At 53.1% G+C, this 25,266-nt stretch overlaps 5 protein-coding genes across 5 annotated transcripts; 3 read left to right on the top strand and 2 right to left on the bottom strand.

Annotated features, from left to right (window-relative positions):
* Positions 1-916: 916 nt before the first annotated feature.
* On the top strand, positions 917-15,351 carry sidC (nonribosomal siderophore peptide synthase SidC; the record flags this gene model as incomplete). The annotated part of the gene is made up of 3 exons (XM_024817006.1): positions 917-1,441; positions 1,507-8,689; positions 8,870-15,351. The coding sequence occupies 3 exons, from the start codon at positions 917-919 to the stop codon at positions 15,349-15,351; spliced, it is 14,190 nt and encodes a 4,729-aa protein (XP_024667926.1).
* A 242-nt stretch (positions 15,352-15,593) lies between these two features.
* BDW47DRAFT_113186 (uncharacterized protein) lies at positions 15,594-19,185 on the bottom strand. Its single transcript, XM_024814343.1, has 2 exons — positions 19,079-19,185; positions 15,594-18,958 (listed from the first exon to the last, which is right to left on the bottom strand). The coding sequence occupies exon 2, from the start codon at positions 18,507-18,509 to the stop codon at positions 15,825-15,827; it is 2,685 nt and encodes an 894-aa protein (XP_024667925.1). The 5' UTR covers positions 18,510-18,958; positions 19,079-19,185; the 3' UTR covers positions 15,594-15,824.
* A 357-nt stretch (positions 19,186-19,542) lies between these two features.
* BDW47DRAFT_129533 (UV-endonuclease UVE-1) lies at positions 19,543-21,390 on the bottom strand (the record flags this gene model as incomplete). The annotated part of the gene is made up of 2 exons (XM_024817005.1): positions 19,543-21,099; positions 21,169-21,390. The coding sequence occupies 2 exons, from the start codon at positions 21,388-21,390 to the stop codon at positions 19,543-19,545; spliced, it is 1,779 nt and encodes a 592-aa protein (XP_024667924.1).
* Positions 21,391-22,564: 1,174 nt separating this feature from the next.
* BDW47DRAFT_113182 (putative extracellular protein) lies at positions 22,565-24,160 on the top strand. The gene is made up of 2 exons (XM_024814342.1): positions 22,565-22,602; positions 22,661-24,160. The coding sequence occupies exon 2, from the start codon at positions 22,687-22,689 to the stop codon at positions 23,785-23,787; it is 1,101 nt and encodes a 366-aa protein (XP_024667923.1). The 5' UTR covers positions 22,565-22,602; positions 22,661-22,686; the 3' UTR covers positions 23,788-24,160.
* A 388-nt stretch (positions 24,161-24,548) lies between these two features.
* Positions 24,549-25,221, top strand: BDW47DRAFT_113181 (uncharacterized protein). Its single transcript, XM_024814341.1, has 2 exons — positions 24,549-24,894; positions 24,958-25,221. Exons 1-2 carry the CDS (start codon positions 24,877-24,879, stop codon positions 25,138-25,140), a joined length of 201 nt encoding a protein of 66 aa, XP_024667922.1. The 5' UTR covers positions 24,549-24,876; the 3' UTR covers positions 25,141-25,221.
* Positions 25,222-25,266: the final 45 nt, after the last annotated feature.

The raw sequence follows: 25,266 nt of genomic DNA, 5'->3' as shown, positions 1-25,266 counted from the left end.
TGCGGTCTCCGAGGACATTGCGATGAACAGGCTGGATGGCATAGATCCAGTTGGCTTGCTGTTGTTGGCGAGATCAACCACGAGGTAGTAGGTCCTCGAAGATATTCTCCAGCCGATCTAGGAACAGACACGAACGATTAGGGTTGCGCAACATGTTCCTGACTAGCCTTGGTGGATGGACCCGTAACATAGACTAGGAATCCTTCTCATCATCATCGTACATACCGAACAATACGAGGTGGATCTAATCAGATGATGATCTAATCAGATAAGTCTGCCGAAGACCGGAGAAACCACGAGACCGACATCACGTTTTCCGTTCTCCCTCTTGCCTTGCCTGACTCTTTTACTCCGTTTCGCATCGCATCTAGATATCGTATCTGCCACGCAGTACAGTAAGGCTGATTTCTGCCAGGCACGGCGGCCTACATCGGTGCCTAGATGTTCCTATTCCTTTTCCAGAATCTGTTCCTGTCCATCATAATGACCACCGCTTTTATGATTACCGCGGTAGTCAACGCTTGACCCCCATCGACCGACCCCACTTCACTACTCACACTACCAACCATGTCACTTCGGGCCCTCGCGGGGTCCACCTCAAATGACGCTCAATGGATCTCACGTAGTGTGTGAAGCTGCAGAACGGCATTTTTGAGGGGGATTGTGGGTTTTTATTTTTATTTTTTTATTCTGTAATTTTGTACCCTTCTTTTGCCGTTCCAAGTTGTATTTTTCTTATTCCTTGGGCTTTTGTTTGCTTTTTTCTTTCTTTTATATAATTACCTTTCCCTCCCTGAATCCATTCTGTCAGTAACGACGTCCACTCTTTATACCACACGCGCCCCAGTGTTAGGATCGCGCCCCTGGCAATTGTGTTCGCAGGTGCGTAACCGCTTTGATCCCTACTGCTAAAACCATGGCAGGCGCAATCTTCAACCACGAGGAGCACGAAAGCCCCGCTCATGCTTCCCCTCAACCTAATGGCCACCACACTCCTGTCGCTATGGAGATTTTCCCCATCACCAGAATCCCCGCTTTAGATACGATCGATCCCTACGCCGTCGCGAGACCTGCATGTGATGCGGTTGCGGAGAGTCCTCGGATAGAGCTTTCCTGCAGTCGCGCAGCGACGGAGCTCATCGACGACCTCGTCCAAGGCTACGCGCGCTTTATTTCGAACTTCACTGGTCTGGAGGACGTCGCTTTTGGCATCTTGCGCCGCGCGACATGGCAGTCCACGTCGAATCCTGCCACCGCGGTCATTTCGGCTTCGGTGTTCTGGTCCGAGGAGCTGCAGGCAGGGGAGCCGAATAACTGCAAAGTGCGCGAAATCAACCAGCAAGATTATAACAAGGACGAGATACAGTTCTCACTGGAACTCGGATTGGATGCCGATCCTGAAAATGGCGAGCATCAAATCTGTGCCAGTGGACGCGGAAATGTCAGTCCCCTCTCCCTCCCCGGCAGTGCGGGGTGCGGTAGAGAGTGATACTTACGAGTCAACAGGTCTTCACGCTTCACGCCGATACCGTTGCGAACAACAACGCCCTCCAAGTCAGCTTCTCCTACCCAAAGCCACTGATCCCCGACCCGGCTGTGAATCAGCTCCTGAACACACTGGCGACTCATCTGGCCAATTCCTCCCCCTCTCTCAATCTTGTCGCATCCACGCCCGACCTTTCGATTCTTAATTTCCCACCACTGATGATACCCCCCACGAGAAAAATAACGGAAGATGTGGAACCACCGAGCTCGCGACAGCCGTCCCTCCTTCACGCCGCTTTTGAGGGCTGGGCCCGCAGAAAGCCTAATGCGATCGCACTCGACTTTGTACATTCTTTACCCTCTGCCACAGGCTCGGCAGAGCACAGCATTCTAACATACGCCGCCCTTAACGTAGCAGCCTCGAATTTGGCTGTGCACATCAGAGCTCAGTTGTCGGTGGACGGCCAGGTGCCCGAGTATGGACGTATTATTCCCGTTTATATGACCACATCCCCCGAGCTTTATATTTCATATCTTGCCATCCTGAAGGCCGGCTGTGCATTTTCGCCTATTCCTCAGGATGCACCGGAGCAACGGGTTCGGGAAATTCTTGAGGAAATCAACTCCCCCATTATACTCGGCAATGTTTCTGAGCCCGCCGCTGGTCCATGGCGGCCGATCGATAGCCAAGATGCAGCCACCGGTCATGTCTGGATTGATGTGGTGGAAGTCTCCAGGTGGAAGGAGATGCGTGGCGATGCTGTCTTGGTGGAAACGATCGAACCTCCCGAACCACTAGATATACATGAAGACCAAGTTGCCTATCTGCTATTCACGAGTGGCTCCACTGGAAAGCCCAAGGGTGTCCAGATCCATCATCTTGCTGCCACCTGTTCCATCGAGTCTCATGCGACTGCAATTCCCCTTCCCGGTGATTCGATTGGCGATTTCCGCTGGTTCCAATTTGCATCCCCTACATTTGATCCGTCACTCATGGAGATATTCGTCACCTTGAGTAGCGGTGCTACTCTTTGTTCCGCGCATCGACACTTGACTCTGACGGACCTTGAAGCCACAGTCAACGAAGCAAAGGCGACGGTGATGATGGCGACTCCGAGTTTGGCCGCTCTACTGCGGCCGTCCCACCTGACTACTCTCCAGTCATTATGGACGATGGGTGAGAAACTTAATCGAACAGTCATCGAAAACTTCTCTCCAAAATCAGGGGTCAATGCCTCTGGTTCGGCTCCAGAACCAGCCAGGATGTTGGTGAACGCCTATGGCCCGACCGAAGGTGCCATCAACTGTACTTTCCTGGCGCCTTTTGAATATTCCACGCGTGGTTCCATCATCGGCGAAGCTTTGCCCACGTGTGCAATGTTGGTCCTTGACCCTAACAGCCACCTGCCTAAAGCAGTTCCTGCCGGTCTCGCTGGTGAATTGGCGATCGCCGGCCCCCAGGTTGGCAAAGGCTATCTTAACCGCCCCAAAGAGACGGCCAAGTCCTTCGTTCACAGCCCAGAGTTTGGACCTGTCTACCGCACGGGCGACATGGCGCGCATTGTTTGGGATGAGTCCGGCTCTCAGATCATTGAATTCCTTGGTCGCATAACGTCCGATCAGGTGAAGATAAGTGGGCGCCGCGTCGAGCTTGGTGAAATTGAGTCCGTCCTTGCGACCGTTGGCTCTGTCACAGAGGCCGTTGCGATTGTTTCTAAGCGCGACAATGACGTCCAGGGGAGCGAACAAATTATCGCGTGTCTCGTGGCGAATGGGTTAACCGAGACACAAAAACAGGAGCTAATCCACCAAGCGCACCAAACCACCCATCAGCACCTTTCATCTTACATGTGCCCTTCCGTGTACGCCTTTGTCGACACTTTGCCCCGATCTAGCTCTGGAAAGGTAGATCGCAAAGCTATCGCGGACCAATCACAGACGCCTGAGGCATATGGCGTGAAATTTTACCGCACACCAAAACCCGAGCTCTCCGATGTTGCTCAGTCCGAATGGGAGATGCCAGAAGATGAGGAAACGAAATCGACGCAGCAGCTTGTGATTCGCCTGATCGCCGACACGGTCGAGGAGGACGCATCTGCGATCAGACCCAACTCGGACCTCTATTCGCTCGGTCTTGATAGTCTTGGCGCCATGCGATTCCTACAGAACCTGAGAGACAATGCCATTGAAAGTTTGTCTGTAGGTGACGTTTTGCAAGCCGGTACTCCCAAGGGCCTGGTTGCCACTATCCATAAGCAAAACCAAATGAATGGGAGCGTGGCTTCCGGCGAGGCGGCCCGTCTGCAGACCTTGCAGGAGAGCCTTGCCCAATTTAGCGACAGGAACCGTTTGACATGCGCAGAGCGGCTTGGTGTAACGCCGGAGAAGATCTCCGATGTCTTGCCGACGACAGCCACGCAGTCGGGTATGTTGACAAGTTTCTTGCGCAGCTCCGCCAATAGCGCATTCACCACCCGGTCGTACATATACCATTCCGTCTTTCCCCTTGAATCTGGTGTAGATGTCGGGCGCCTTCAGCAGGCCTGGGATACTGTCGTCGCAAGCTATGACTCTTTCCAAACAGTTTTCTCCTTGATTGATGATGACTTGGCACCGTTTGCGCAGTGCGTCTTAGTCCCCGGTGCCGTCTCTAAGTCAAATTGGGATGTATACACCGCAGATCACTCTGAAGAAGAATCTCTACGCGAGGCCTGTCGAAACGCCGAGGAGACTATCGATTTAACAGTTCCCCCATGGAAGCTGTCTCTCGTCACATCTCCCAAAAGGTCTACAATCGTATTGAGCATGTTCCACGGTATCTTTGACGGAGGCTCACTACAACTCCTCCTTGAAGATGTCTCATCAGTCTATGATGGGCGCCCGTTGGGAAAACGAACCTCGCTGGAATACACAGTCAAGCAGCATTTCGGGGCCGATCAAGATGCCACAGCGGAATTTTGGAAGAGCCAATTGGAAGGCCATATACCTGTCGCTTTTCCTACCGTCACACCGAACCGCTCCCCTTCCCTCAAGACGAGCCATCGCGTGGAAACAACAGCCCGCATCAGCTATGATAGCTTGAAGAAACAGTCAAAGAGCATCGGCTCGACCCCGCTTGCCGTACTCCAAGCAGCTTGGGCATCGGTCTTGCTAGCCTACAGTGGAACCCCTGACCAAGATGTGGTTTTGGGTAGTGTTGTTTCCGGCCGACTTGACACTGAGTCGGAAGTCTGTATTGGTCCGACCTTCAACATCATCCCCGTTAGACTCGCTCTCAATCAGGTTGCGAAGGACGCCCAAGGATCGTGGACCAATAGGTCCGTAGCTCGCCACTTGACGTCACTTAATGCCAAAACCATCTCTCACTTGCAACCCCCTCTCGGGGCAGTTGCAACTGCAGATGGCCGACTCCCCTATGACACGCTCCTGATCTATCAAGACTTTAACGCCGGATCTAGGGCTAGCGGACTTTGGACTTCTATCGATAATCCACCGATGGCGAATGAATTCGCAGTCATGATTGAAGTATGGCCCGAAGTTGATTCATCCCTGACTCTCCGGGCCACTTTCAACGATACCCATATTGATCATCACGCTGCGGAAATCATGCTCAAGCAGATGTCCGATATCGTTGATTACTTCCTTGAAAGCCCGGAAGCGAACTTCCATGATGCTTCTTCGCAGACGCAAATCGATCTTAAGTCCTCTTTCAACCCAAATGCGGCCGTGGCTTCCGAAGCATTGGAGGGTGCATTGTTACACACTTGGTTTGAAGACCATGCTGATACCCATCCTGACGACGTTGCGTTGCTCTTCAAGGGCAATTTGGACGATGAAAATGACCCCAGTAACATCTCGTGGACCTATGGACAGCTCAATGCCATGGCCGATGACCTCGCAGACCATCTCCTCCAGATCTCTGGTCCTCTAATTAACAGCCCTATCCCAATCTGCATCGACAAGAGTCCAGTCATGTACGTTGCCATCCTTGGTATCCTCAAAGCTGGTGGTGCCTGGTGTCCAATCGACACGTTCTCCCCGTCGCAACGCCGTCATGATCTCATTGCCCGCACGGAAGCGAATTTCCTACTCGTATCAAGCCAAGATCCCCCCCAGCCAGAGGACGCCATCCCGACTGGCGTGGAGATGGTGGATGTCAGTCGATTCTGTGATGAGAACGCCGCAAAGAACTCTCAGAAGCGAAACAGTACCAAACACCGGAGCAACCCAGATTCTATGGCATACTTGATCTGGACCAGTGGTACCACCGGTGCCCCGAAGGGCGTGCCAATTACGCACGCTGCTGGTGTTTCGTGCATGAAATCTCTCCATAAGGACATTCCAACGGACGTACAAGAAGGTGCTGTGAGGTGTATGCAGTTCTCGCAATACACATTTGATGTATCGATCCAGGATTTCTTCTATACTTGGGGAATCGGCGGTGTCCTGATCTCTGCTTCGAGGGAAATCATGCTCGGTTCATATGCCAAACTGGCCAATGTGACAAAGGCAACCCACGCACATCTTACTCCAGCGTTTGCCGCCAACGTTCCGAGAAAGGCCTGTGAGACATTGAAGGTGATTACCATGATTGGTGAAAAGCTGACCCAGCCTGTGGCCGATGACTGGGGTACTGATATGCGGGCTTTCAATACCTATGGCCCAGCCGAGGTTACCATCGTTTCAACCATCAGGGAGTTCGGCAACGAGCACAAGGCTATCAAGAGCGCCAATATCGGATGGCCTATGGACACCGTGTCCGTTTTTGTGACCAAGAACCAGCGTATGGTGATGAAGAACGCCGTGGGCGAATTGGCGCTGGGTGGTCCGCAAATCTCCCCGGGCTACCTCAAGCAGGAAGATGTCACCAAGGCGAAGTACGTTTGGAACGATGAGGCATCGCAGGTTCTGTATTACACGGGGGATCTAGTCAGAATGCTCAGCGATGGCTCTTTGGAATATATCAATCGCGTTGATGATCAGATCAAGATCGGAGGTATCCGCGTCGAGCTCAGTGAAATCACATTCGCCCTCAACGATTGCCACACTCTGGTCGAGAACATCGAGACTATGGTTCTCAATCGTCCTGACAGACCTGTCCAAGTCGTTGTCGCGTTCTTGTCTGCTCCTGGTGCTGTTACAGTTGAAGACGATGAAGGAGAGCTGTCGCTGGTCAACGATACCGCCCTGGGAATTGCCAGGGCCACCAGGGACAAGGCAATGGATTCGCTGCCTAGCCACATGATACCCTCCGCGTATATCGTTGTCAAGAACATTCCAAGAACGCAATCCGCCAAGACCGACCGTCGAGCCCTCCAGCAGGCATACACTACCATCGATATCGAAACGTGGGATAGCCGGCTCAATCCGGAAAACCTTGCTGCTGAAGAGTCATTTGATGCTGATTCCGCCGACGCTGCTACTGCTTCCAAGATTGTAGACATCGTCGCGACTCTCACTAACATCGCGCCGTCGGTTATCGCGCCCTCCACCAGGCTCCGCAGTCTTGGTCTCGACTCTCTCCGTGCGATTCGACTTACCGGGAAGCTGAAGGACAATGGGTTCCCGCTATCTGTTGTTGAAGTCCTCAACTGCGTTACCGTCCAGGACTTGGTGAAGCTTGCTAATTGCTCTTCCGGCACTGAAGACGCCACAATCACTAAGTTCGACCTAAATCAATTCCACAGCTCCTGGCATGGAGTGGCGTCAGAGAAGGTGCACGATAAATTCAGCACCGTCCGAGCAACAACTCTTCAAGAAAGTTTAATTAGTGAGACAATGGGGACATACGACATGTACTGGAGCAACCACTTCTTTTCTCTGGATCAGTCGGTGGATCTCTCTCGACTAAGGCAGGCCTGGATCGCTGCTTGTCAAACGACGGAGGCGTTGAGAACTGGTTTCATTCCCGTGGCTGAGCTCGACAGTCGCAAGGCCCAGGATGGCTTGGACTTTGCCATCCTCCAGCTGATCTACAAACTGCCGAACCTGGACTGGGAAGAGCACACATGTACCGGGCAAGATTGGACAGCTGTCCGTGATCAGAGAATCAAGGATATCATGACAAAGCACCAGAACAATTACTTCCGCAACCCACCGTGGGGAGTCACCGTGTTCGACAATGGAGACGAGAGAATCATGGTCCTGACTCTCCACCATGCTATTCACGACGAGCCTTCGCTCCGGTTCATCATGGAGAACGTACAATCGGCTTATACCTCCGAGCCGCCTTCGAGACGTCAACTCAGCGATGCCCTCTCTATCCTTCTCCCGACAGAGACTCGGAGCCGAGATACCCGGGCGTTCTGGAAAACTGAGCTGGAGAAGTTCTCGGATCTCGATGTTCCTGTGTGGCCCGACCTTACCGGGAAAAGGGTGCAGCCCGATTCTGTGCAGGAATACAATCTTATGGTAGAGGAAATCCCGCTCTCGGTATCCTCTTCGAGACTCCAATCTGTTGCAGCGTCGCTGGGAGTATCTTCGGTGGCCTCAATAATTCGGGCAGCGTGGGCCTACGTTTCTTTGAGCTACTTGGGTTTGCCCGCGACGGTGTTCGCTGAAACCCTTTCTGACCGTGTCTTGCACCCGGACCTTGAAGATGGCGTCGGTCCGTTGATTTCGGTGGTTCCGGTTCCGTTCCATCCAGAGGGAAGTGCACGGGAGGTTCTCGCGGAGCAGCAGCGACTGTCGAGTCAGACATGGAAACATCGACATATCCACGCCCGAGAAGTCAGAAAGATGCTCCAGCGTCCGCGTGGGGAACCCCTGTACCCGGCCGTCTTCAATTTCCAAGTCATGAACGAGGAGACCCAGCAGTCAAGCCAATCTACTATGTGGCGTGAATTGGAGGATTTGATTGGCCTGCATGTCGAACATCCCATGGCTTTGAATGTCTTCCAGCACACCAACGATGCCATTGTGGTTGAAGCTTGGTCAGATAGCCGCATCATGAGTCGTGACCAGCTGGCTATTTTCGTACGCCAGGTTGACAGCCTTGTCAGCTCGATGTTGCAGCATCCTGAGAAGCCTCTCAACGAGCTCGTCAATTATGTTCCCCAGTCACTGCGTTCTCTCTCTAGCCGTCCCGTCAGCGATGAAGTCAAAAATTCTGTTTACTCGTCTCCGACTCACTGGCTGGAGCATTACGCCAAGGAACAGCCGGATTGGGTCGCTCTGGAGGTCGCGAGCAAGATCGCCCCCGAGGGTATTGAAAAGAAAACAATGACTTATAGAGAGTTGAACGAACAAGCGAATCGTGTCGCCGCGTTCATCGCTTCGCAGGGGCATCGCAACAGGACAATTGCTATCTGTTCTGGGAGAAATGTTCCCTCGTACCATGTGATCATCGGTATATTCAAGTCTGGGAACTGCTATCTTCCGATAGACGAAAATTTGCCCGCGGATCGGAAGGCGTTCTTGGTCGAAGATGGAGACTGTCCTATGCTGTTTACTGAAAATCCATTTATGGATTCGTTTAATGGCATCCCTGATGGCTGTCGTACCATTCTCATTGATGGTCCGGAGTTTCATCAGCTGTTGGAACCAATGTCGCCCGAAACCCAAGACTACCAGTCTCATCCTGACGACAACTCATATCTCCTATTCACGTCCGGATCGACTGGTAAACCCAAGGGTGTTATGGTTACCCGAGGAAATCTCTCGTCTTTCATCGAGTCCTTCTCTGAGTTCTGCTGCCGAGTTGCCCCAGCCACGTTGAAACTGGGCGGTACCGGCAAATATCTCGCCCAAGCCAACAGAGCATTCGATCCCCATCTTCTGGAGATGCTGTTCCCATGGCGTCATGGAATGGCGACCGCTACTGCGCCCCGGCCAATGATTCTTGATGATTTGCAAACAACGCTTTCCAAATGGGAAATCACGCATGCAAGCTTTGTGCCGTCGCTCGTGGACCAAGCTAGCCTCTCCCCTGAAAACTGTCCGAAATTGAAGTTCATGACTGTTGGTGGTGAAAAGATCTCCAAGCGGGTCTTGGATACATGGGCTGTCAATCCGTACACTTCGCTTGTGAATGCTTACGGCCCAACTGAAGTGACTATCGGTTGCACATTTGCGCACGTCGGAAAGGACACCAATCTGCGAAACATTGGACCGCCGTTGCCCGCTTGCGTCTGTCATGTTCTCATCCCTGGTACCCTTGACTACGCTCTCAGGGGACAGACCGGAGAACTGTGTTTCTCTGGTGATATCGTTGCCAAGGGATATCTCAACAGACCAGATGCAGGTGGCTTCACTCCAGGGCCCAATGGTGAGAAAATGTATCGGACAGGTGATATTGGACGTTTGATGGTGGACGACTCTGTTGAATATCTTGGTCGCGGCGATGATCAGACCAAGATCCGTGGTCAGAGATTGGAACTCGGGGAGGTCTCTGAGGTCCTTCGTTCCGCGTCGTCTATCGGTGTGGACGTCGTAACGACAGTCGCGAAGCATCCTGGTCTTGCGCGAGTGCAGCTTATCTCATTCATCGCGCGAAGTGGCACTCGTCAACGCGAAAAGAACGAAAAGGTGGCCATTGTTCAGTCAGATTTTGCAACTCTGGGCAAGGATCTTCAGACCATTTGCCAGAAGAAGCTTCCGGGATACATGGTTCCAGAGATCGTTCTGCCCATCACGTATATCCCATTGGCCCCTCTGTCAGGGAAGGCCAATGTCAAGGATCTCCATGCCCTATTCGCGGAGCTTCCTCTCCAGACTGTCCTTCTTGGAAACAGCTCGTCCAATACTGGCGACGATACTCTTAGTCGTCCTCTGACTTCCGATGAAAGCGCCGTGGTCCAGGAGATTTGCAAGGTGGTTTCGACCGACGCGTCTGCTTACAGTCCAATGACGAATATCTTCGAGATGGGCGTGGACAGTCTCAGCGCCATCGGCCTTTCTATTAAGCTGAGGAGGATTGGCTACGCCGCTACCGTTGCTCTCGTCATGAGCAACCCCATTGTCGAGCAACTGGCACGTCTTCCCCGGAGCTCGTCTTCCACTACCGACGCGGCTTCATCGAAACTGCGGGAGATCGTTCAGGAAATGGACTCTCAATATCGGGAAAATGCGCCGGCTGGCGTCGATCTATCCGCTGTTTCCTCCGTCCGCCCTTGTCTGCCGCTTCAGGAGGGCTTGGTTGCTCGGTCCATGAACAACGATGGCGACAATCTATACGTCAACCATGTCGTTTTGAAGCTTGAAGAACACGTTGATGCAAAACAATTGAAGTCTGCATGGCAAACTGTTGCTACGGACAATGAAATCATGAGAACCGCATTTGCTCCTCTCGACAAGCAAATGGCCCAGGTCGTCTTCTCTGCAGACTTGCACCAGATCCGCTGGACGGAGGAGACTTACCACAGCCTAGAAGAGGCACTCGAGAAGAAAAGTGACCAGCAAGCGAGTATCTCGCGGGATATCATTTCGTCCATTTCCCAGACGCCCCCAGTCCGGTTTCAATTGGCAAAGTCTGCGGGAACAGAACAGCCTCTGGCTCTCTTCATCTCCATCCACCACGCCCTTTACGATGGTGAATCGTTTTCGATGTTGTTGGAAGACGTAGCGGCGCGTTACGCAGCAGAATCGGTTCCCGAGAGAGGCTCGCCGTCGGCTTTTATCGAACACATCTATTCCCAAGATCAATCCAAGGCACAGCAACACTGGGCGCAACACCTTGCTGATTGCCACCCAACAACTTTCCGGGACGATTTCAACGTCATGGAACATCCCAAGCCTGCTAACAAGCTTCTTAGCACCAAGCTCTCTGAACTGGAACGTCGTTCGGCAAGCCTCCACACAACAGTGCCGAATTTGGTGCAAGCAGTCTTCGCTCTGTTACTTGCCGACACGGTTGGTGTTTCTGATCTGACATACGGATTAGTCCTCTCTGGCCGAGCTGTTTCGGTTCCTGGAGCTGAGTCTGTACTTCTGCCGTGTATCACCACTATCCCCGGACGACTGAACACCAGCGATCTCGACACTGTCAATGAGGTCGTTGGGGCTGTTCAAAAATCGACTGTCAAATCCCTCGATTTCCAGCACACTTCGCTGAGACATATCCAACGCTGGTTGAAATCTGAAACGCCTCTATTTGACTGTCTGTTCTCTTACATTCGCTCCACCGCGCCTCCCAAGCACAATTTGTGGAGTGAATTGGACAGCCACATGCCAGCTGAGTATCCGCTAGCCGTTGAGGTTGAAGCCAACCACGACAAGGACATTGTCTCCCTCAACTGTCTCTTCTCTTCTGCTTTCGGCGCCGTGCATGATGGAGAGGAATTCATCGAAAAGATGGATACCGTTATATCGAGTGTCGTGGCTGGGGAAAGTCTCTCGTTGGATAGCTTCAATCTCTCTCAATCGCATACGTCTGGCTCTCGCCCTTCCGCCATCAAGTGGGATGAGACCACCTGGTCAGCCACAGAGGAAAAGATTCGTGAGCTAACCGCGGAGTTCTGCGGCTTGGGTGCGAAGGATGTGTCCAAGGGTGCTTCGTTCTTGAGCCTGGGTGTCGATTCCGTGACCGCCATTCAATTTGCGCGTAAACTGCGCGAAGCAGCACTTGAGGCATCGTCATCTGATGTCATGCGCTTTTCTTGTGTCGGTGCACTTGCCAAGCATATTAATGAGGCCTCGGCTCAGAAGCCTCAAAGCAATGGCGTCGTGGAGTCCAGTGTGGCCCAGGTCCCGGTTGATGCTTATCAGAAGCACGTCCGTCTTCTCAGCAGTGACGATTCTGTCGTCGCAATGTTTGAAAGTACACCCCTTCAATCAGGAATGATAACACAGACCATCGCCTCTACAGGTCAAGTCTATGTCTATCCTCATCCGATCAGACTCGCTACATCCACCGACGCCAGCAAGCTCAAGACTGCCCTTTTCCAAGTGATCGAGGCAAATGACATTTTGCGTACCTCTTTTCACTTGATCGAGGAACTTGGTACATCCTGGATCGGCGCTGTTCACTCAAACCCACCTTTCGAGTGGAAGGAGATCGAACTTCCCTCTGGTGCTGATATTCTGCATGAGGTCTCCTCTCTTTACTCGTTTAGCGAGGAGTCGTCCTTCCAGGTTCCCCCCATTCGCTCAACTTTGGTTAGCCAGCCGGAAGGAAGACTTCTTGTTGTTACTTTGCACCACGCCCTGTACGACGGTGCTTCTATTCCGTTCTTCTTCGAAGACCTTGCCAGGTTTTATGACGGAGAAATTCCAGTGGAGAGACCTCCCTTCTCCCAGACCGTACAGCACGTGCTCAGCGGGCAGGAAGAATCCTGTGAATTTTGGGTCAACAAGCTCCGCGGATACGAAGTCGTGGAGATGCCGGAACTTCCAGCTACTGAGGCGTCGGACAGGATGCTACTTTCGGAGTACCGCGTTGACCTCGACCTGGATTCAATCGTTGAGTCCTGCAAAAAAATGGAAGTTACAGTCCAAAGCGTGTCCCTTTTGGCATATTCCAAGGTGCTTGGTCGTCTGATTGGCAAGCGCGACGTTGTGTTTGGACAGGTTTTGGCTGGTCGCTCGTTGCCGACCCCCGAGGCTGAACGTACTCTTGGTCCCTTGTTCAACACTGTTGCTCACAGGGTGACTTTCGAGCCCAAATTCTTGAGCAACAAGGCAATGGCCCGCAGCCTGCAGGAAATGACGAATGATGCCCAAATCTACCAACATGCCCCTCTGCGGACTGTTCAGAACTCCCTGCGACAGAGCGGCGATCTCAAATCGGCGTCGCTGTTCGATACTCTGTTCGTTTTCCAGAAGAGTGCCGATTTCGCTGGCAGCATCCTTGAAGAGCAGAAGATCTGGACGCCATATGAGTCGGACGATTACGCTGCCCAGGCTGAGTACAAGCTCAACCTTGAAGTCGACCATGCTCGTGACGGTATCGTTGTCCGATCCACGTGCAACGGCTTGTACCTGTCGCAGGAGGCACTCGATGGGTTAATGAGCGAATTTGGTGCTGTTTTCAAGGACATCGTTGACACCCCCGCGAGGTGTGCTACAACATTCCCTGAACAACTCAAGGAGCTGCCCCTCAGGGTGTCACAAGAACAACCCAGCGAGCAGGAGCTTGATACATCTGATGCACCAGCTCAGGAGTCCGTTGTTCACGCTGTCCTTGCGGATGTGTCTGGTCTTCCTCTTGACAAGATCAAACCGAGTACTAGCATCTTCAGCATTGGGTTGGACTCTTTGTCGGCGATTCGCATTGCCTCTATTTGCCGATCCAAGGGTCTGAAAGCGAGCGTGGCGGACATTCTCCAAGGGAACACTTTGCGCGGCATTAGCCAGCGTATCAAACCCATGCCCGCGCAAACTGCCACGCCCCAGGGGCCGCTTATCGACAATTATACCGAAGTGGAAGAAGCGGTTCTTAAGAAATTAAACATCAAGAAAGAAGCGGTGGATACGATTTTGCCCTGTCTGGGTGGTCAATTTTTCCATCTGGTCGGTTGGTTGAAGTCTGGAAGGAGGCTCCTCGAGCCTGCCTGGCCCTACTTCAGTACTGAGCGTCTTGATAACGCGAAGCTAGAGGATGCCTGGTTCAAACTTCGACAAAGGCACCCAGTGCTGCGGACATGCTTCGCGGCTACTTCTCCGAATGATGCAGTTCAAATAGTTATGAAACACACAGCTCGCGGCACGTCGACCTTCAAGGTGATCCAGACCTCTTCTTCCATTGCAGAAGCCGCCAAGGCACAGGCGAAAGAAGAAGCTGCACGTCCGTCTTCCCTTTATGTCCCTCCTGTTCGTCTGTGCCTGTTGAAAGCAAGCGACCGGGATGGAATCCTCATTATCGTCAATCACGCGGCCTACGATGCCTGGACCATGCCCATGTTCGTTTCAGAGCTTGTCAATATTTACCGCAATGAGCCTTTGGAAGCCACTCCGGATTTCCGCTCCTTCGTGGATTTCTCTGTGCGCTCCCTGCGCGATCTCGACGAGAAGACATACTGGTCTTCTGTTGTCGACTCGGGCGTGCCTACTGTGATCAAGAAGTCTCAGCCTACCAACGACGACGACCAGTCATCTCTACTCTGTAGCGCCTGGGATACACTCAAAAGATTCTGGTATCCTGCTTCCACCGAAGATACCAACAAGTCGGATCAGCTCTTCGTTGGAGCTTGGGAGAAGGTCAAGAACCTGTCTCAAATGGAAAGCGCGTGTCGGGCTGCAGGCCTGAGCCTCCAGACCGTGGTCCTCCTCGCTGTTGCACGCGCTCTTGGCCGGATGACTGGAGTCGAGAGTCCTATCATGGGTCTATACCAGACCGGTCGATCGGCTTCATTCGCAGACATCGAGAAACTCTCCGGGCCGTGTCTGAACGTGAACCCACTGGTGATCCCTAACGCCATCTCTGACCACGACGGATCAGACCCCAGTCTGCTAGAGAAGGCACAGTCCGTGCAATCATCCCTCGCCGAGCGCGTCTCCTTCGAACAAAGCTCCATCATGGACGTCCTCCGCTGGAACTCCACCAAGAACAACGGAGGCCCGCTCTTCAACGCCTGGGTCAACCTCCTCTGGATGCAGAACGGTGTCCCGTCCTCCGCCGACACCAACCCTGGCGCAGACACAGAGAAGGCCGACCAAGGAGACCTCTTCCTCCCCCTCCGCATCGGCGTGCCCACGGACTTTATCCCCGCACAGCCGCTACCAGGCCTGGAGTCGACTTCCGTGTCTGCGCTAGACACCTCCCTTCTGCCTGATGAGAACGTATTCATCGACATCGGCCCTGACCCCAAGACTGACACCATTGGTTTTGGTATTCGTGTCGAAGGCGGCGTCATGGATGAGAGCGAGGTCAACCAGATGGTGTCTGATATTGGAGCTGAGATTGAGCGGATTGTGGGCTCTTTGCACTAAGTGTGAGGTCTGTGATATGGGAAATCCGAAAAAAAAAACATAGAAAAAGGAATGAAAATCGAGGGCAAGAAAAAGAAAGGAAGAAGGATATAAAACTGCACATATGTTCATAGACTGCATCCTTGTTGTATTTAGATTACTTGCATTTGTATATATCTTGTTTGTTTCGATATTGAGTACATAAAAATTTGTTATGTTGCACTTGTGCATTTTTATTCAATAACTTTTTGTGCCTATAAATATTGACATGTATCGTATTTTTATTTCATCATTCCATGACCTTTGCCTTCATGTATATGCAATTCACATATGTACCGTTAAAAGCAATGGAATTGCCAGCCTACCACACATGTAAGATTGCTAAGACATGAGTACAACAGCCAACAAACTTAGTATTTACACAATTTACATTGATCCCCCTCTACCTCACTAACCGGTATCTCATCCGAGAAGAGCAATACATCACACTTCCCCTAACCACGCGGTGCACTCGCACCCTCACCCTTCATCGCTTCCTTAACCAGCCACACACTCACATCTTTCATATCCTTGCCTTCGCGCCAGCTAGCCAGCACCACGCCGTGGTGAGTGAGGATATCGTGCGCGCGCTCCCAGCGGCGCTGCCACATTTCTTCGCGCTTCGTGGGTAAGGTTGAATAGGTGTTGTCTATGCTGCTGGGTGCTGTGCTGGATTGGCGTAGGGAGGTGCTTGACGATGTGGCTCGGAGGGTGTTTGAGGGGGTTGATGATGATGATGATGATGGCCATGGGAGACGCTCGGATGCGAACTGCGATGCTGCGGATGCGTATTGCAGGGCGGCTGTTGCTGCTGCGGCGGGGTAGGATTGCTGCTGCTGCGGTGGGTTCTGGGGGGTGGACCGGTTGGTGGTTGTGGATGGTTGTGGTGTTGAGCTGGTGCTTACTGTTGAGCTGCTCGTGCCGGTTCGACGGGGGGGTGGTGGTGGTGGGGGCTGTTTCCGTGATGACCGCTGGTCGTTTGCGATAGGCGGATTGGTGGTGCTGTTGGCGAGAACGGGTTTCGGACGTGAGGGTAGTTCGGGGGGTGGGCGGAGGGCACGGCTGCTTTTCACGTTGGATGGGGGTCTCTCGTTCGTCGCTGGGTCCCTTGCTGTAGAGGGGAGCGCTTCTTCTGGGTCTCGTCTGCTTTGAGTTATATCTGTTGCCGACCGGCCCAGACGCTGATAGTTGGGGGTTGTAGATGGGTCCGGCTCTCGATCGGAGGATTCTGGTTTGACCGAGGAGCTTGGACGTGGGGGTAGTGGCGGGACTGGCTTGCGCTTGGGAGGAGGTTCAGGGACCGACGAGGAGGAAGAACCATCTTTCTCCCTTGTGTCGAGATTGCTGGAGACTGTGCGCAACGACGACGGCTTGGACGGTCTGTTAGGCGGTGCGCGTGGTGCCGGTGGTTTCGACACATCTGCTGTCTTTGGCCTGGGGTCCTCGTCGTCCCGAAGCTCAATGAGGTCGGCGTTATCAATGCTTCTGGCATCTGGAGTCGACTCTGTCCGTTGGAGATCTCGACGCGGCGGCAATGTGGGCGCGCTGGGCGTTGCTGTATCGGAATCGTCGACGAGCTGCGGCGCACTTTGGCTAGCAGCCGGAGTTCTGTCCAGATCTTTCACCGACTTGTCGAAGAACCCGGTACGGCCTCGAATCGGCGTTGTAATGTCACGGATGAAAATCCCCAGGATCCTTCCCGGGTTTGCCAAAGCAATGTCCGTATAGACCTCCAAGTCAGCCTCCCCGCTGTCGCCAACCAATATGAACTTTCGTGACGGAAAATCGCGCAGGATTTGCTCTAAGTGTCCTTTTTTCCTTTCGGCCGTTGGCTCAAAGATCCCCTGTAGCATGCCACTGTAGTGCTTCAGGTGGATGGAGCCAGAGGGTAGCCCAACCATTTTGAAATAGCGGTCCAGCAAAGGGTAAAGCTGCCATGGCGCATTGGAAACATAATGCATCTGAACTCCCATCTTCCACAACTCATTATACCATTCAGCAACACCATTCACAGTCAAGTCACCGAGTTCGCGCACGAATGTATTGCGGAACATCTCCTTGGCACCATGTGCAATGGCAGAGTGTTTGACTGTGTCGTCGATATCACTGATCAAGCTGATTCCAGTCGGGTCAACGACCTGGACGGCTTTGACAGCAGAAAGCTCTTCCGATGCCAGGATGCGAACATTGGTCGGAACGAAGGATAACCCAGCGCGGAGGCTGAAATGACCAGACTCGTCGGTGATGACACTCCTTGACTGACTTTTCTCATCATTGAAAAAGAACACCGTCACAGGCAATCCGGCCATTGGGTTCGTCAGGAAAGGCCGCAGTCTCTCCATGAGGTGCGCATTGGCTACAGACAGTTCATCCTTGCTCAGCTGCGGAGCCTCTGCCGTTGTCGTCGTTGTCGTCCTCCCCAGAGGGCGACCCGGAGGCCCCGACTCATCCTTCTCGGCCAAGTGGTTCTCTCTCCACGGCGTATCGGCCCTTCCTTCCGCCTGTTTGATGATTGACTGCGCCTCCGAGTCAACAAATTCTTCCTCCCCTCTCCCAGGCGTCTTCTCCGTCCGTCCAGCGTCGGGATCTGCCTCGTCACCCTCACTCGCATTCACGTTCGGGGCCGGTATCCCACTCAGCTTCCTAGCGAGCGCAATCATCAAGCGATGCTTGCGAGTCATAGGCCCGCGGTGAGGCGAATACACCCACCCGCGAACATCAGCAGCGACAATAACACTCTCGTCCTCAAGTTCCTCCAACTCCGCAATGTCCATTCCGGGCTCATCCTCCTCGGCACCATGGTATTCATCCAGCGTCGATGTCGAATCGCGGCGCCGTCTCGCAGCAGCTTGCCCGTTACCACCCTTGGCCAACCGCCTAGCATAACTGGGGAATACCACCATCTCCTCATCCCCAGCCCGTGCAATTTCAACATCCGAGAACGCTCCCGGGGTATTTCTCATAAACTCCTCGTTCCAATCCCGCTGCCCATTCCTCTGCGCCGTCCACTGTGCCGCGTACGTCTGGCGAAGCTCATTGGCGGCCTTCAAATAACCGTAAACCTTCTGGCGGCGCCCACCAGCGCTGGCACCACCCGCGGGGTTAAAAGCGGGCGGGTCCTGCGCCCTGTATTGAGACATTTGGTCGATTCCTCCCCGCACCGTCGCCTTCCCACCGGCTGGACTGCCAAGGGTAAGTCCACCGCCCAACTGTCGTCGCTTCCCAACAATGTACTCGACGAGACGTCCACGCCCCGATCGCCGCCTCTTTGCTCGGTTTGACTGGTGCTGGACGATCGCGCGATAGATGCGGGATTGCGCCCGGTGGCGGAGAGAGGGAATGGTCTCGTGGCGGAGGCTCCAAGCGCGCGACTGAGCTCGTCGACTCGTTTGCGGTCCAAGTAGCGCCCGAAGAATACGGAAGAAGGGTCCTGGGTTTGTGCGGATCGGCAGTCGGGAAAGGCGAGGAAACGGCCGTGGGGTTAATGGGGGTCTGGTCGACGGCGGCGGGGGTGCGCGCCACGAGCTGCGCGGAGGCGGCTTCTGTTTTGGAGCCAGTGTTTGTGTCGCCTGTGGCAGTGTGTGTCTTGCTAGGTTGGGAGATGTAAGTAATGGGGATCTTGGTTGAGGGGCCACGGTGGTTTCCTGTGGTTCCTGGGGAAGGAGTCGGCGACGCTGGTTGTCTCAGCAATGGATTAAGGATTATTTACCTGATGACAAGCTAGGCAGATTTGCGCTACTGCACAATGCCCTGAAAGAATAAGCTATGTCGGAGGCGACAATTACCAGTGCGATTTGAGCTATTGTCAGATGCTAGGCTGTCATGATGCGTATGTGGGTAGTTTGGTTTACGACGGGTTTCCAGCTTGGAAGCCGCGGGCGCTGTGGGGCAAATCGCCGCGTCCAGCCCGTCCCTCGTTATCATAACATCATAGCGGCGTACGTGGGCATAGGTGGTTTTCATATGAAACTGTGCTAAAAATATTCTGGATCTACATGTCCAATGATTTTCACGGGATGGAGTAGATTAAGTATATTTATATTGTACAGAAATTATGGTACATAGTGTATAAAATGGGGATCCAAAAGCGTCGCATCGTCAGGGTCATCCGAAATAATTCGAGATAGCAATGCATGAACAAAGTCCATCACATCGAGGCCGTGAACAGAGCAATTACGCTTCGCTCTCCTCGGCATAGTTGACGGTCTTTGTACGTCGACTCCGTCGCACGCCATTGCTCGGAGACTGTACGGGTTTCTGTGCAATGGCATCATCCGACCCTTCATTTTCTGATGGATCCGGTGTAGAAAGAGGCGAGCTGACCTTTCGTTTTCTACTCGGTCTCTTGGCGGGAGGAGCAGCGCCCCGAGGGGTCCGCTTTGCTTGGGGAGGTGGGCTCGGTACCTCACCCTCGACGTTGCCGTCGGGGAGCGACGTCTCCCCGTTCTTGGTATCGGCCGTCTTCTTGGGTGCACGGGGTTTGCGAGGGCTGGAGGGCGCTTTCGCGCGGATCACCTTCTTCGGCCGCAGATATTCTTCCATACCAGGAGGCCAGTAGACGCGCCGATCGGGGCCTCCCATGCCGACCTCGTCATCGGGTATTGTGCGCGGGGGAGGTAGGTGGCTCTCCAGATCGACAAAATCCCCGTTCTTTTTTGCCGACTTGCGAGGCGGTTTGAACGGCTTGTTCTCGTCCGTGCGGGCATAGGGGATCATGTCGTTCACAAGCTCATGTCCAGGAAGCCTGAAGTTCCTCATCAGCTCAAACACGGCTTGTTCCTTGTTCTTCGCTTCAATCATCAGATCCATAGTCGGGTCACACGGGGGAAGCGTTGCCACTCGGTCACTGTGCTTCCGACGTTGACTTTTGGTGATGGCAGAAGCAATAGGCTCTGAGTAATGCATCTTCTGGGTGATGTTCTTCCGAGTCCATGTCGCCTTGATTCTGTCATACAGGCCCATAATATCCAAGGTACCCTCGCGAAGCTGGCTTTCGTCGAAAATGATATTGTGGTGATGATAGTCCAAGACGAGTGGAATGTTCAGCTCCTCGCAGATTGGCAGCAAGTCATGCACTGACCAACTCACATCGTCATTTTCCAAGACGAGGCGATTCTTCATATCCTGAGAAAGCATCTTGTAGTTCTGCCTGAATCGTTCCAGAGTCGCCTCCTTGTCGCCAAATACGCCACCCATATGGAGAATCATAACCGCGTCGCGATCTTGCTGAGGCGGTAGGCGAAGGAGTCGAAGCATTTCCGAGTGATACTCCAAATCTCTGATCGAGCTCTCCACTACATCCGTCCTAGGAGAGCCTAGCTGAGTGAACTGGCCGGGATGGACGGTCACACGATGGCGCAGTTCAGCGACGACGCGTCCAGCTTCACCCAAGGCCTCTGAGGCGAATGGGGCCAGTTGATAGCCATATTCTTTATGGCTGGCAAATGGGAACATTTCACTGCTTATGCGCATGAACTTGATCCCATATCTGTCGTTCCAGCGCAGCAATTTCACAAGATCGCGCGCATTCGCAAGGCCCAAGGCCTCCACGAAAGCCTGCCCTCGCGCAACATCAGGAGTCTGTGTTTTATCGGGGCGGTTCTTGGTTGGATGGGCCGGCTGTGAGGGGTCCTGCAACGGATGGCGGTTGTCCAAGATGGAGGCAATGCGACAGGTCCGAGAGCAAAAGACGGGTGGATTGGAGTAACGAAGATACGTATTCAAGCAGGCCTGTTGCCCATGGGTGGTTGCGTCAGCAAAAATGGGGGGTTACAATCCACGAGAATTGTCACAACTTACATAACCCAGTCTTCCTTTCCACGGGAGGGGAAGGTAGCTGCTGTTGACCGCCGGTGGCCGTGATAAGGCCTCTTGAAGTTCCTCTGCCTCGATGGGAACATTGTCGTCGGACTCTGGGTCCACGCCCGTCGGGTCACCAGATCCAGCAGGAAGCGAGTCATTTTGGCCGAACTCCGCACCGCCATCCTGCGTCTGTGTCTCTTCACCTGGGATACTGGCCATCGCTCTCGTTGTACGCCTTGACACCGCCGAAAATGCGAACGATCGCCTTGCACTGGGCAAATGGGTAAGAGGGGATGCGGGTATCCGAAATCTCAAGGATTGTCGAGCATTGGAATGTGCAGGAGTTGAGTGAGCCGTCACAGAAGCTGATCGTTTCTGGTAACGAGGGCAGCGCAGGAAGATGTTTTGGTTCGCCACGGCAACGGGATTTTTCATCCACATACTCCGAAAGCAGTGGCGAACCTGGCGGAGGGAGCGAGATTCCCAGCCCCCACAGGAATGCACCGCATGTTGATGCGCACGACCGAAGCTCCTCTGCTGGTGAGGAAAAAGCCGCCCAAACATCCAGCAGGGAGAAGACGATTTGGATTGACCTGGGATGAAACAGGAATTAAAAGAAGGGATAAGTTAAATACAGAAAAGAGCACCTCGCATCATTTCCCGAAGCATAGGGAAAGATGCGGATATAAATAGAATGATACTGAGTGTGACTTGCAAGAGTAAGGGAGCGACGGAGAGATCGAAGCTGTAATTAAGACGCGGTCCGTTGCCGCGCCGGGTCGCGATTTGCTGGCCAGTTGGCGGGCCATATCGGCCAACTGGCGTCGCATCTATCATCCATCTGGTTTCTTTAACCTCAATACTGGACTAGTCCCAACAATGCTCTCTCCATACATCACAAAAAGAGGTCTCATGTCAACTCGAAGCTCTTCTCGATTAGTTAATCTAACATGTCCAGAGATATAACATAAACAAGCGCTAGGGCCGCCAAATCGATGGGAATGTTTTGTGTCAAAAAGGTGATACTGAATGCATGCCCTTCGGTGCCACAAAAGCAAGATTAGAAACTGGAAATATTGATTCCGGATCTATGGGAATGTTGACACTAGGGGGTGATTGCTGGGGTACAAGTCTTTGCAGCATTCTTCCGGTCAAGGAAATGGTAAACACTCCTTCGTCCATTCTCGGCAGCTTCTGGTGCACGCTGGATCGGGGACGTACACATGCCATTCATCGATGATGGCTGAGAGGCCCCTGTTCCCTGCTGGGAACGTGCGTGTCAAATACTCGGGGAGATCGACTGTTTGTGGCCCTGTGTTTATATACTCCTTGCTCTCCGACAGCGGTATATCCATCTTTCTTTCCACTTTCTCCCCGGTGCCTTTCTCGCTATCTTTAGTCCTGTTAATCGAGACTCCGTGATTTTTCAAGGTGAGTCTGCTCAGTATGATATCTCACCTAAGGAGCTAAAGTATCTAACACCGCGCAGACGCAAATTACGAATTTTTTTTCAAAATGAAGTGGTCTGTGGTAGCTCTGGGCCTCCTGGCCTCCTCAGTGTCAGGACACATCCAAATGTCCAATCCGTATCCGCTTCGCAGTCCATTGAACAAGGATGGAAGCGGCCAGAAGGATTACTCGTACACCAACCCGTTGTCCACCGATGGCTCCGACTATCCGTGCAAGGGCTACGCCAAGGACGAATTCAAATCGGTGGCAGACTACAGCCCCGGCCAAGAGTACGATCTGGAACTGCAAGGGAGCGCGACTCACAATGGCGGTTCCTGCCAGATCGGCCTGTCCTACGACCAGGGCAAGACGTTCCGTGTGATCCACACGATGCTGGGTGAATGTCCCCAGGCCAAAAAATACAAGTTCAAGATCCCCCAAGATGCCAAGTCCGGCGAGGCCCTCCTCTCCTGGTCCTGGTTCAACAAGGTGGGCAACCGTGAGATGTACATGAACTGCGCGCAAGTCACCATCGGTGGCGGCCACTCCAAGCGCGAGCGGTCCACCCAGTCCTTAAACCGTCGCGGCGGTTTCGACAGCCTGCCCGAAATCTTCCAGGCCAACAACAACGGCCCGGGCAAATGTCGCACCATCGAAGGCCAGGCCGTCAATTTCCCCCAGCCGGGGCCCTCCGTGGAGGGCAAGGCTGGAAGTGACAAGGGCTACAAGTGCGAAGGAAGCGCGCCGTTCCTGGGGTCCTCCCATTCCGTGAATACTAGCTCCAACTCCACGAGCTCATCGGCCGCACCCTCATCGTCCCATGCCTACATGACTTCTGCTTCCGGCGTGGCCACCTTCTCTGTCAAACCTTCCTCTGCTGCGTCTTCTTCCGCCGTGCCTTCTTCCGCTGCGCCTTCGTCTGCCTCCCCGCCGTTCAGCCACGGCCCCGCGACGCACGATTCCCACGGACCAGCACACTATCCGTTTTTCAACAGCATCGCAAACAGTTTCGCACACATGTTCCACCCTGGCCGGTGTGTAGACGGTACCATCATCTGCAAGCCTGATGGCCTGTCGTGGTCCATGTGTGATCATGGCGCTCCCCATTTCATGGGCGCCGTGGCCCCCGGTACCATCTGCCGCCATGGCCGCATGTACGCGCTGTAGACCATCTTTTATTTTCTTTTCTTTTTCTCGTTTGTGATTTGGAGGTCATGGATCAGGGCTGTTCTTACTGTGGCCACAGCGCCAAATATTATATCCAATCTTTTTTGTTCTTCCCTTATGTCTTGTTACAATAGTTTTTTGTGTCTTGGTCCAGATTTGAGTATTACTGTGCACAGTGTCTTTACTTGTTTTACTTCGGAGTTTGATTTTTGAATTGACAAGCTTCTTCTCATTTTTTCGCAGTTGTATAGTATAATCGTCCATCGTAAGTCTCTTCTTTACGGAGTACTATGTTCTGCGTTCAGAACATGACAGCCATGTGAAATAAAGATTCATACATGGAGTATTCCATATAATAATTGACCTATTCCCCCAAACCATTATTTATGTCTGAGACTCACCTCGTTCTAATTTTGCGACATTTGAGACATGATATCATGCTAGTATAGTCGATGGCCGGGGTACAAGGGTCTAACGAAGGGGTTCAGCTAGTTTGAACATACGGTCCGTACTATAAAACGTATAATAATCATAATGATCAAGACCAAGAAGACGAAGAAGACAATTTGTTTTTTCCTCCATATAATAGCAGATCAGTTTAATCTAATAACTTTCGAAGTTCGTGGAAATTGTCATTGAGACTAGTACCCACGATGCTCAAATTATATATTTCAGGTGTGTCTCCAATCGATATATCTATATTCATTATAGAAAAGCAGTACTTACAAAACCAGGCCACCACCACATCCTCAAAGCATACACAACCTTCCTAAAAGGGACTCCCATCCCCCACACAATCCACCTCCGGCCCGCCCAGCCCCGGCTCCGCAGCCGCAACGACATCAAAACCACCTCTGGACAACCCCGAGCTCAACGAAACCCTAACGGGATCTGCTAAGCGTGTTCCCAAGCATCCATGCCGGCGGCTGGATCGGCTTCCTCTGGACGCTGATCTCGGTGTGGTTCCTTCGACGCACGCGCGTTGACCCCCGCGTGGAAAAGACTGTCCACGTCCCTGCACCTGTACTGGATCATTTGTACGCTGGGGCAGAGGCCAGAGACGTGCGCGTCACTCGTGGGGATTTGTTGATGGGTGTTGTTCGTCGAGTAAGTAAGCATGCTCTATCTATATAATGCTGGGGGAATATGAATCAAATCAAGCCCTTCCAGCACGCATACCTCGCAATGCACGCCCAAACGGCAACGAAGCCATGGTACGTGCGCGACCCCACCCCCTTCAACCCGTGGTATCTTGTGTCCTTGTCGGCGGGGATCCGGTTCGACGGGTTGGAGTTTCTGGGGTTGAGGCCGGCGTGCGTTGAGATGAGGGTTACTACTATGGCTTTTATGTGAGGTGCTTGGGACAAGGGCAGATGGGCTGATTACGGCTTGGGGGGATGGGAGAGGTGAGTTTTCTTGTTAATGGGTGTTGTCATGGGGTGAGGGGGTTGATTCGGGGTGTCTATGTGAAGACATACG

Source organism: Aspergillus candidus, assembly GCF_002847045.1.
Source record: "Aspergillus candidus strain CBS 102.13 unplaced genomic scaffold BDW47scaffold_75, whole genome shotgun sequence".
In the NCBI taxonomy this organism is placed as follows: Eukaryota; Fungi; Ascomycota; class Eurotiomycetes; order Eurotiales; family Aspergillaceae; genus Aspergillus; species Aspergillus candidus.
Note: the sequence above shows the minus strand (reverse complement) of the source record. Positions and strands in the feature narration are given on the sequence as shown.

Bases quoted from the DNA above. Each gene is read 5' to 3' on its own strand.
- BDW47DRAFT_113186 (XM_024814343.1), bottom strand. From the start codon at position 18,509: ATGTCTCAATACAGGGCGCAGGACCCGCCCGCTTTTAACCCCGCGGGT.
- BDW47DRAFT_113182 (XM_024814342.1), top strand. From the start codon at position 22,687: ATGAAGTGGTCTGTGGTAGCTCTGGGCCTCCTGGCCTCCTCAGTGTCA.